Source organism: Scyliorhinus canicula, chromosome 15 (genome assembly GCF_902713615.1).
Source record: "Scyliorhinus canicula chromosome 15, sScyCan1.1, whole genome shotgun sequence".
NCBI lineage: Eukaryota > Metazoa > Chordata > Chondrichthyes > Carcharhiniformes > Scyliorhinidae > Scyliorhinus > Scyliorhinus canicula.
In genome coordinates, this window is record NC_052160.1 from 86,413,856 (window position 1) to 86,425,998 (window position 12,143).

At 48.2% G+C, this 12,143-nt stretch overlaps 1 protein-coding gene across 1 annotated transcript in view; it reads left to right on the top strand.

Annotated features, from left to right (window-relative positions):
• slc5a8l (solute carrier family 5 member 8, like) overlaps nucleotides 1–12,143 on the top strand; it is a 142,666-nt gene that overhangs the window by 74,267 nt on the left and 56,256 nt on the right. The window contains exons 9-11 of the mRNA XM_038820980.1: nucleotides 273–361; nucleotides 471–580; nucleotides 9,933–10,000. Coding sequence (XP_038676908.1) covers nucleotides 273–361; nucleotides 471–580; nucleotides 9,933–10,000 — 267 coding nt within the window. The remainder of the gene's footprint in view (nucleotides 1–272; nucleotides 362–470; nucleotides 581–9,932; nucleotides 10,001–12,143) is intronic.

Consider the following 12,143-nt stretch of genomic DNA (forward strand, 5'->3'; position numbering starts at 1 on the left):
TTTTCTTCACTGACTATTGTTTGTAAAACCTTACTGACAACACGCAGTCCAAGATGGCCCGTTCACTTGTTGGTAATGATTGGATTGGACAATATTTGCCACGGGTCTTGCTGACCAAATTGGGAAGGGCAATTTTCCCCAGGGATTTGGCTTGAATAGGCTGGAATGTATGGTATTTCCCAGAAATTCGCCATGTCATATGTGAGGGCAGAGCTGCCAGTAAATCTGTTTTAGTGTGCTGCCTCTGATTATTTCATTGTCTTGTGTTTTAGTTGCTCCCATACCTAGTAATGGATATTCTGAAGGATTATCCTGGTGTTCCGGGAATCTTTGTTGCAGCTGCATACAGTGGGACTCTGAGGTATGTTTGAATCCATCAATTTTAATGATCTGACTCCTTTCCAGTGATCTGCATATAGTATTATTTCCTTCAGTAGCAATACCCTGATTCCTTCCCACTCTGTCTCTAGTACTGTTTCCTCCAGTATTAATGCATTGGCTGCCGTCACAGTGGAGGACTTCATCAAACCTCATATCACTTTATCGGAGAAGAAACTTTCTTGGATCACAAAGGGACTTAGTAAGTGAAATTTTGTGGCTATCAATGATCAAGTACATGTCGAATCAATTTTTAAAAATGTATTCATTGACAGGATGTGGACGTCGCTGATTAGGACAGCATTTATTGCACTCATAAATGGGAGTTCCAATATAACTCAATTGCGAAATGAAAGCCAACTCTGACTGGAACCAGCATTCACTTATCAAGCTCATTCTTTACCAGGGCCTCAAAACTAAGGGACTTTCAGTCTTTCCCTCCACTTATAAACTACTTGTTATGAAAGCCAATACTTGACATCACCTAATTGTTACTGGCACCTTTTACTCATGTACTCTTGGCAGTTTTTGATGATAATGTGTATCATATACTTTTGGGTGGCACGGAGCACAGTGTGGTTAATATTGTTGTTTCATAACGGCAGGGACCCGGGTTCAATTCCCGGCTTGGGTCACTGTCTGTGCGGAGTCTACACATTCTCCCCATGTCTGCATGGGTTTCCTCCGAGTTCTCTGGTTTCCTCCCACAGGTCCGAAACACATGCTGTTAGGTGAGTTGAACATTCTGAATTCTCCCTTCGTGTACCTGAACAGGTGTCATAGTGTGGTGACTGGGGAATTTTCACAGTAACTTCGCTGCAGTGTCAATGTAAGCCTACTTGTGACACTAATAAAGATTATTATTATTAATCTTTCGATCCCTTTTTGAGCCATCTCCTTCTTCACACTGCCTCAATTTATAGAATACATGGGATATGAGCTCTGTGTTATTGGCGATGATGCAGTAGGAAAATCAACATTACCTCAAAGAGAGCTTTCATTGGAGACAGAGTTAACCACCATGGAGCATCGGTGAAGCAAACCAAAATGCCAAGGATAGGCCTTTCTTCACTATTGTGTTTGGTCTTCGATACCTTATGAAGGAATCCATGAAACACCGCGACTTGTCAAAACTAGAATCTTTTAATGTGTCTTGTGTGGTAAGATAACCACCTGTTACAGAGCATCATGGGGTCTGCTTATTATTCCTCTGAAATCTACACCTAGCACTGACCAGTCACGTGTATGTCTTATTACCCTTTCAATCTTTTTCTGTAGTTGACCGTATGTGTCTCCCCTTATATGGGAGGCCCTGGACACATGACCTTGGTCTAGAGGCCGCATGGTGTGCGGCACTGCTACCTGCTGGTTGGAGGTCACACGCCATCCATCTATGATATCGCCCACAGGCATATCACCACACTCACTGATATGCAAACACTCTTACAATAGCTGGATAATATGTCAGAGGAATTCAACATGCTGTGGAGGTACAGAGAGAAAAGAGGTGTTATATACAGGAGGTCCACAGGATTACTTGTCCATGTGACCAGCTACACTGTCTTATGACCTCATTGCATGACACCAGGGTACGCAGGTATTTTCTTGTAGTCATATTAGTTAATCTATAAGTTCAATATATTATTATCGATTGTCCCAGTTCAGAGAAAAAAAGAAACCTTAAAACTCACCAACCATTCACTTACTTGCTTATCTAACTCATGTCCTTGAACTTCAGCTCTCAGGTCTTGCTGTCTATCTCACTCTGTTAGATCGCTCTTTGATCTTGAAAATGCGAGACCAGCACCTCATTATGATAAATCCCCTCACACACCAATTACAGAGTTCCCTACTCTGTTGAATCTGTACTCTGTCGAGTTAGTCTGCATAATACTTAACCATTGAATGTGTAAAAACCTGCTGAGCGTGATTTAACGGAAAAATCTCTAAACGTGAGTTTGGCTGCGATTGACGAGATGTTTCATGGCAACCAGGTTGACAAATCGCAGCCCATATTTAACGGAGCTTTGTGCCGGAAATGAGCCTCCACAAGATTCTCGCCGTTACTTGTAGCCTTGCCGTCTGATTCGCCAGATTTGTACCTCAGCTGCTTGCTGCTAACAAGGTGATGCACGATCAATAACAACTGAAACGAAGGAGTAGTCCGAATTGAAGGCTTTAATCTACAAGATGTTTCCCCAGCAGCTTGAGTACAGAAAGAATGATGGCTGCTGGGAGACACAGGTTCTTATACTCCGCCTCATTGGGCTGAGCTACCTTCGTCTTGACCAATGAGAAAGCAACACTTGGGCCAATGAGCAGCGAACCTTCTCCACCAATAGTAGCTCACACTCCCAGGTACCGTAGTACCTCAAGTCATACTACCACACAAGGGGGAGCTGTTTTTAAACACTCTCTCACCACTCACTCCCAGTCAACACACAGGCATGGCAGCGTGCAGACCTGCTCTATGCTTTGAGGATGCCAACCTAGCCAGGCTTCTGGATGCTGTGGAGGCGAGATGAGACAATATGTTCCCCCTAAGAGACCAGAGGATCAGCAGCAAAGTCACTAATGCCACCAGGAATGCAGTGCCAGTGGCAGTCAGTGCGGGAAACATGAGCAGGAGGACAGCCATACAATGTCGGAAGAAGACCAATGAGCCCAGGGTGATCCAAAAGAGATAGCTGAGGAGATTGTGGAGGCATTGGTGCTAATCTAATCACTGGAGGCAGGAAGGGTCCCAGAGGATTGGAAAGTTGCTAATGTAACACCACTGTTTAAGAAGGGAAGGAAGCAGAAGACGGGAAATTATAGGCTGGTTAGCCTGACTTTGGTCATTGGTAAGATTTTAGAGTCTGTTATTAAAGATAAAATCATAAAGTACGTGGAAGTGCAGGTAAAATAAGAATGAGTCAGCACAGCTTTGTCAAAGGGAGGTTGTGTCTGACAAGTCTGTCAGAGTTCTTTGAGTGGGTAACAAGGAAGTCAGACAAAGGAGAACCAGTGGACGTGATTTATTTAGATTTCCAGAAGGCCTTTGACAAGGTGCCGCATAGGAGACTGTTAAATCAGTTAAGAGCCCATGGTGTTAAGGGTAAGATCCTGGCATGGATAAAGGATTGGCTGACTGGCAGAAGGCAGAGAGTGGGGATAAAGTGGTCTTTTTCAGGATGGCAGCCAGTGACTAGTGGTGTGCCTCAGGGGTCTGTGTTGTGACCACAACTATTCACAATATCCATTAATGATCTGGAAGAAGGAACTGAATGCACTGTTGCTAAGTTTGCAGATGATACAAAGATCTGTAGAGGGACAGGTAGTATTGAGAAAGCAGGGGGGCTGCAGAAGGATTTGGACAAGCTAGGAGAGTGGGCAATGAAGTGGCAAATGAAATATAATGTAGAAAGGTGTGAGGTTATGCACTTTGGAAGAAGGAATTTAGACATAGACTATTTTCTAAATGGGGAAACGCTTAGGAAATCAGAAGCACGGTAGCACAAGTGGATAGCACTGTGGCTTCACAGCGCCAGAGTCCCAGGTTCAATTCCCTGCTGGGTCACTGCCTGTGAGGAGTCTGTATGTTCTCCCCACGTCTGCGTGGTTTCTCTACAGGTGCTCTGGTTTCCTCCCACAGTCCAAAGACGTGCAGGTTAGGCGGATTGGTCATGATAAATTGCCCTTAGTGTCCAAAACAGTTCGGAGGGGTTATTGGGTTACAGGAATAGGGTGAAAGTGAGGGCTTAAGTGGGTCGGTACAGCCTCGATGGGCCGAATGGCCTCCTTCTGCACTGTATGTTCTATGTTCTCGCACAAAGGGACTTGGGAGTCCTTGATCACGATTCTCTTAAGGTTAATGTGCAGGTTCAGTTGGCAGTTAAGAAGGCAAATGCAATGTTAGCATTCATGTCAAGAGGGCTAGAATACAAGACAAAGATGTTCTTCTGATGTTGTATAAGGCTCTGGTCAGACCCAATTTGAAGTATTGTGAGCAGTTTTGGGCCCCATATCTAAGGAAGGATGTGCTGGCCTTGGAAAGTGTCAAGAGGAGGTTCACAAGAATGATCCCTGGAATGAAGAGCTTGTCCTTTGAGGAACGCTTGAGAACTCTTTGGAGTTTAGAAGGATGAGAGGGGATCGTATTGAAACTTTCAAGATACTGCGAGGCCTGGATAGAGTGGACGTAGAGAGGGTGTTTCCACTTGTAGGAAAAACTAGAACCAGAGGACACCATCTCAGACTAAAGGGATGATCTTTTAAAACAGAGATGAGGAGGAATTTCTTCAGCCAGAGCGTGGTGAATCTGTGGAACTCTTTGCCGCAGAAGGCTTTGGAGGCCAAATCACTGAGTGTCTTTAAGATAGAGATAGATAGGTTCTTGATTAATAAGGGGATCAGGGGTTATGGGGAGAAGACAGGAGAATGGGGATGAGAAAATATCAGCCATGATTGAATTGCGGAGCAGACTCGATGGGCCGAGTGACCTAATTCTGCTCCTATGTCTTATGGTCTTATGATCTTACCTCCATCAAACTGCATGGTTAAGTCACCACCTCTTCCCTAGCATCAGTTCTGCCTGCCACCCCTCAAGCTCCCAACCCCCCTCCCCCCGCAAATCACTGGCAGACACCTCGCACCCTCCGCACATCCAATCTTTGTGGTTATTCCTCAGTACATTCTGGCACACACACTAGCATAACCTATTTATGTCCAGGTGCAGTGCCCACACATGCCACTTGCATAGAACCCCCCCCCCCCCCCCCCCCGATCTATCAAGGATACGGTTCACAAAGCCCTCTCTTTGTAACTGCAGGAGAAGATAGCCCATAATAAGCAGGAAAGGGCCAAGACTGGGACCGAGTACCAGAGATCCAAGTCTTCAGTTGCATTGAGGAACGGGCCCTGGAGATCGTGGGGTTGACCGAGGAGAGACCAACAGCGAGTTTGGCTAATGTTGCAGAGATGAGGATCCACTGCCCCTTCACCTGATGACCTGACTCAAATGAGTTGTTCATGTTTGACAAAGTTATCCTTCCCTCTCGCTGACCACATGTACATTCCCTCACAGGATATCCATTTAATGGGGTCGGGCCAACCGGAGTTCTCCCCCACATCCACCCAAGAGACTACCTCTGAGGAGAACTCCATGAAGACCATCACCGAGGTGTCACAGCTATCACCTGCATCTTCCACCAGCACAGAGACGTACACCTCTGTGGATAACATTAGTGGACAGGCTTCAAGGATACAATCTGCAGACGGCTTGGGCAGTACGGTAGCATTGTGGTTAGCACAATTGCTTCACAGCTCCAGGGTCCCAAGTTCAATTCCCGGCTTGGATCACTGTCTGTGTGGTGTCATCCTCCCTGTGTGTGCGTGGGTTTCCTCCGGCTGCTCCGGTTTCCTCCCACAGTCCAAAGATGTACAGGCTGGGTGGACTGGCAATGCTAAATTGCCCTTAGTGTCCAAAATTGCACTTAGTGTTGAGTGGGGTACTGGGTTATGGAGATAGGTTGGAGGTGTGGGCTTGGGTAGAGTGCTCTTTCCAAGAGCCGGTGCAGACTCGATGGGCCGAATGGCCTCCTTCTGCACTGTAAATTCTATGATCTAATTTGGTGAGTACCACACAGTTGCTGATGCAGATCAGGTGGAGGCAGGAACAACCGAGGGAGTCAGCAGCCTGATGTCTGCTGAACCTCTGGACAAGCTATCCCAGAGCTCATGCAGATGCTAGGACTTGGCCGTGAGATTCAGGAGGGAATGCCAGCAATATTCCAGTGAGTGCATAGCCGATTGGAGGAGTCGCAAAGGCTGCGGGCACAGAGACAATGTCAACAAGCATAACACTGATGCCAACACTGCTCAGGTGGCAACCACAGTGGAAAGCTTGCAGAACGATGCCAGCGTCTTGCATGGTGGTGTCCAAGGCATGGCTCAGTCTATGATGACCGTGGTTGAGGGCCTTGATATCATGTCCCAGTTGATGAGGGACATGGGCATGTCGCATACGGAGGTGGAGATTTCCAAGGCACTGTAGAGCATGGCCCAGTTGCTGAGGGACATGTCCCAGATGCAGGTGGACATTGTCAAGTCACCCCAGATCGTGGCCCAGTCACAGAGGAGCATTGCTGAGTACGTCGACATCATGGTGCAGACAACGGGGATGCACCAGGACTGGCAGGGCCGGATGATAGTTCACTCCAGATGCCCCACCATCCCATGGAGTCCCCAGCGGCCTTATGACAACCATCAGGGAGGAGGAAGCACTGGAGGCCACCTGGACCAAGTAGTCGACAGCAGTCTCCTGTTCTTCCGAATTCCGCCCTCCTGACGCCGATGCATCTCAAGGGCAGCGGACAGAACAGAGTGGCATGGCGATGCCAATGACATTGGTAAATCATCCAGGGTCCTCCAGCTCCAGAAGATTTCCATCAAGGGCACCAAAGGCCGCAGGGCACGGAAAGCAGCAGGCTGCCTCCACCTCTGACATGTATCCGGGGGGGACGTAGCAATAGGACACGTAAGAAGATTGAGGATTACTGAGTGGGCACTGGGAGGGTGTCACAATCTGTAGCTAGGGGGAATGGATGTACCCAATGTTCACAATTAAACATGTTACACCTGATACATGAGAAAGCCTCTGTCACGTTAATCTTCATAGCGGGCGTGTCTGCACCCCCACCCCCTGTTGCCCTCCGCTCCCCTACCCCTCACCTCCTGGGCACAGTGATCCAAGATCAAACGTGCCCGATACAGATCCCGTTCAGAGAAGGGCATGAGCCTGCTGCCAGCAGAAAGATAGAAGTTAGACTTTGTCTCAAACTGTGGAGCACCAGAGCTTATCTCACAGCGAGTGATCATCACTCTCGTACCTTGTATATTTACCCACTGACAGTGCCGACACAGGCCCATCACCCCGGTGTAATGTTAAACAGACTCTTGGAGGGTGGTACAGGGTAGTCGGGGGGAGGGGGTGGGAGGGGCACTAATTGGATGGGAGGGGAATGGGAGGAAGAACGCCAATGATCCAGGGGTTCTACTCATAGAATCATACAATTACAGAATTTACAATACAGAAGGACGCCATTTGGCCCATCGGGTCTGCACCAGCCCTTGGAAAGAGCATCTTACACCTCCACCTCCTGCCTATCCTGTAACCCAGTAACCTCATCTAACCTTTTGGAAACTAAGGGGCAATTTAGCATGGCCAATCAACCTAACCTGGACATCTTTAGACTGTGGGAGGAAACCCACGCAGACACGGGGAGAACGTGCAAACTCCACATAGACCAGGGGTGGGCAAACTACGGCCCACGGGCCGCATGCGGCCCGCCAAAGGTCTTTATGCGGCCCACCAAGTCATAAAAAAAAAAATAAGGTTAATGGGAGGGGGGGGGGGGGGGGGGGGGGGGGCTGTTGGGTTACTTACTGGTATAGGGTGGATACATTGACTTGAGTAAGGTGATCATTGCTCGGCACAACATCGAGGGCCGAAGGGCCTGTTCTGTGCTGTACTGTTCTATGTTCTATGTTCTATATGAGGCGCCCAGAATCATAACTGGGTGAAGTAATTATTTTACTTAATATACTATGCGGCCCTTTAAATTTGTGAATTTCTGAATGTGGCCCTTGTACGGAAAAGTTTGCCCACCCCTGACATAGACAGTCACCCGAGGCCAGAATTGATGGGCTTGGTCCAGCTCAAAGTTGATATAGACAGCTGCCTGGGCATACAGGACATCTGTGGCTTCACGGATGCACTTGTGTGCTGTAGCTTGTGAAACGCTGTCCTCCAGAATTGAACCTGGGACCCTGGAACTATGAGGCAGCAGTGCTAACCACTGTGCCACTGTGCCAAACAGCTGCCCTAAATGTTCCTAAAAGGGAGTGGAACTCCTTCCTGTTAATGAAGGACACTTCCTGATGCCCCAGTGCACACAAGGTGACATCTGTGCCAACAATTACCCCCGGGACCTTGGCAGCCCGGCGACGGTGGAGAATCCTGCAGCCCGGGCATCTTGATGGGCTTGGTCCAGCTCAAAGTTGATATAGACAGCTGCCCGGGCATACAGGACATCTGTGGCTTCACGGATGCACTTGTGTCCTGTAGCTTGTGAAACGCTGTCCTCCTCCTCCACGGGGTGCCAAGTCTGCGAGGACATGGTACAGATGCTACACTGTCACACGGCTCAATCTCACCGGAACCAAATCCTGGCATCCACATATTTCACTAGCGCTCAGGGTGCAGTTAAACATCCTTGGCATCCAGCATGTTAAACCTGCGGTGATGTGCCAGTTACAGGCAGCACTCACCACACCAGCAACAATGGCATCAGCAATCGGCAAGAGCATTTCTTCAATGGCGTTTACAGATGGCCTATTTGGATTAATGCCGTGCACCAGGTCCCACAGTGTCTACTTGCTTCAAACCGAATTGCCTACTAGTCCCCCTGAGTCTGGTGTTCCAAGACAAAAAATTGTCCATCTTTCCGTCAACATAAAAAGAAGGAAACAGCAGCAGCAACCTCCAGGTATTGCAGCCATCAGCAGGAGCAAGCAGCAAACACAACCTGCAGCTGTAAAGTGCTCTCACAACTAACAAGGTCAATTCCTCATTAGTAATAGCCTTCAACAATGAATCTAGATCTGCTCACAGTCAAAAGAAGTTAACCATAAAAGAGCATATAACCAAGAACAGGGCTCTGTCCTGGAAGAGTCTGGTTGGACAGACAGGCAGCAGCTGTAGTTTCCCCTGTTATGGGTATCCATAATATTTTTAAATGGCTTGACGGCTTCACAGACGAAAAGCCCCACAACCTCCCACTCACAGCCCACGGGCGGCTCCTGCCCTGGAATGCTACAGACCCCCGACCAAGTCTCACCCCCTCCACCCTCCCGAGCTCTGAGGTAGCAGCTCCATGCTTCATGCCCGAAAATGGAAATGGATACTCACCTCCTCAGTTCCCCTCAACAGCCATTGCGGCAGCTTCATGTTTTTAAAAAGGAGTGCTAAACAACTCCCTTGTGATTTCTCGCTGAGGAGCCAGTTCTGTCCCGGGAGACCGTTACATTCGACTTCAATCTTGCAAATGGGATGGAAGTTGACTGAAATTGGGGTCAAACCCACCATATTTGGGTGAGTTCCGGAACTCGCGTTCGGGAGCTGGGCGGTTAAATAGCAAACAGCGTGAATGTTAATTGTGACCTTTCCTGCTATTTAATCAGCATGCCCAGATCCTCGCCTTGCTGCTGGGGAACCTGTTCTAACTCATCATGCAATTAACTAACTGTAGTTAGTAGTTAAAAGATATCAACCCTTAAAACATTGGTAATTCCCTCACTCTCCAAATTTCTGAGTTCAGTGCTCTGTCTGGCTCTGTTGAGCTGGCCTCTGTGCCAATCAAAGTTTACCTTCATATCATTGGATTCCAGGATTTTGCCAGTTGATTGAATTCCAACTTCCGTCCTCGAAAATCATAAATCAGTGTGTTTGGCTATGGGAAGGTTGCATTTATCAGAAATATATTCCTATATCAATTACTTGTGTGTTTTCATAGGTTTAATGTATGGAATCATCTGCATTGGAATGGGTGCATTATCCTCTCTCATGGGAAGCATTCTCCAGGTAGGATTTGCCTGTGTTCGAGATGTAATTAAATTTCACTTCACTTTGCTGAATTTTAGTCTTTAACAGCATGAGTGGTGCTCATCCTAGTGAATATAACATTCTCTTATTTGAAGCAACCTGTGTCAGAGATGGCACACTCTATGGAGGAATCACAATCATTCTACTCTCCAACAATACACCTTGCCCACTCACCTTAACAGTACCACTGTGTGATCTCCACACCCCATTCCAGTCATCTTGTTGTCAGGTTTTCAGAGCTATAGGCTTATTCCACTAGTAACCAAAATGAAAATTGAGAAGAGTTTAAAGAACTTTCAGCTGACACTGCTGCCCCCACCAGGCTTGAATATTTGAATTACACATTTATCTAAAACCACCCATGAAGTAGGAAATCCAACCAGGAGAGAGAGACTATATTTCCACTGCTGAGGCAGCACTGGAGCAGGAAATGTTTGAAAAAGGACAATTTGTTCAAGGGCAGAATTTTAAAGGTGGCGAGTGACCATCGCTCGCCATTTTTCGGGTTGGTAACTAACATGCAGCCACTGACTATCAAACTCCCAGTCATTTAACACTCACTTGGGCGTTGATTGGCAGTGAGCGGGACTTTTTTCCACCCCCAGAAATAAGTCTGGGGGTGAGAGCTCTCGTGACCACTCGTGAGAGCTGTCGGACAATGAGCTGCAGTGGCCAGAAGTGGTACTGCCATTTCTCTGCCTGGGGCTGAGCACTGAGACCTTTGAAAAGGTAAATCGGGGTCACCTGGGCTCCTGGGGAAGATGGGTAGAGGATGCCTGCTAGGAGTCGGGAGGGGAGCGATCATGGCATCGGTAGTTAGGCCAGGGAGGGATGGGCTCCTGGAGCTCCAATTTCCCATGGGAGAGCAAAGCACCCCAACTCTGAGGATGCCTTCAGAATCAGGTGCCCGCACCCACCCCCACCCTTCCCACCCGAGATGGGTAAAAGATTAAATGTTGGGCACGATGCTCCCAAAAAACTTCTAAGTATAATTTTGGGCTGGTTTGGGGAAGTGTTTCCCTTTTTGGGTGCAGCCCAGGCCATTATTCGCCCACATTTAGTCATTTTTTGGGACCTTGGGGAGTTTGATGTGGCATAGTGGCACAATGGTTAGCACTGTTGCCTCACAGCGCCAGGGACCCTTATTCAATTCCAGCCTTGGGACACTATCTGTGTGGAGTTTGCACGTTCTCCCCGTGTCTGCATGGGTTTCCTCCGGGTGCTCTGGTTTCCTCCTACAATCCAAAGTTGAGCAGGTTAAGTGCATTGGCCATAATAAATTGTCCCTGAATGTCCAATAGGTTAGGTGTCCAAAGGCTAGGTGGGGATACTGGGCTGCAGGGATAAGGTGAGGGTGTCAGCCTGGGCAGGGTACTCTTTCAGATGGTCGGTACAGACTTGATGGGCCGAATAGCCTCCTTCTACACTGCAGTGATTCTATGATTCTCCTGGCCTAGCCCACATTTACCCAAATAGGAAATGTGTCCCACAGCGAGTGCGTCCAGCCATGTATTTCCCGGCACTCACAGCGGCGAGAAACACGCTATCCAACATCACTCCAGTTAGTTCAGGGGCCTCAGTGGGGAACGCATGGCCGAGGCCATACTCAGGCCTGTTTCCTGCACTGAGGAGGCCACCTTTCCAAAACCGCTCAGTGCAAAGAGAGGCTCCAATGCTACCCCCTGAAGCCCCAACTCACTGTAAGTGGGTTCCTCGCCTCCTCTTCCCCTTGCAGACACACACATAGGGGACCCCCACGACCAATCACCGCCATACAAAAAATGCCATCTTGGCACTTTGGCCATGTCATCCTGGCACCTTGGCAGTGCCACCTACGCAACTTGGCTTTGGGAAGATTGGGGATCGCGTCAGAGGGTCGAGAGGTCAGGCTGCTTTTTTTCCAAACTTCTCCTGCACTGAGGAGTTCGGACGAGCGGAGCTCCTCAGTGCAGGAAAGAAGACTAAGTGCAGCCTCATTGGAGATTTCCCTGCTGAGACCCCGAATATAACCAGAGTCCCAGCATGCTATTTCATAGCGGGAAAAACCCGGATAAACAGGTTAGCGGGACTCTGTTCCTATTCATTTAGATCATGCACAGATACTTTTGCCAGTTTTATAAAC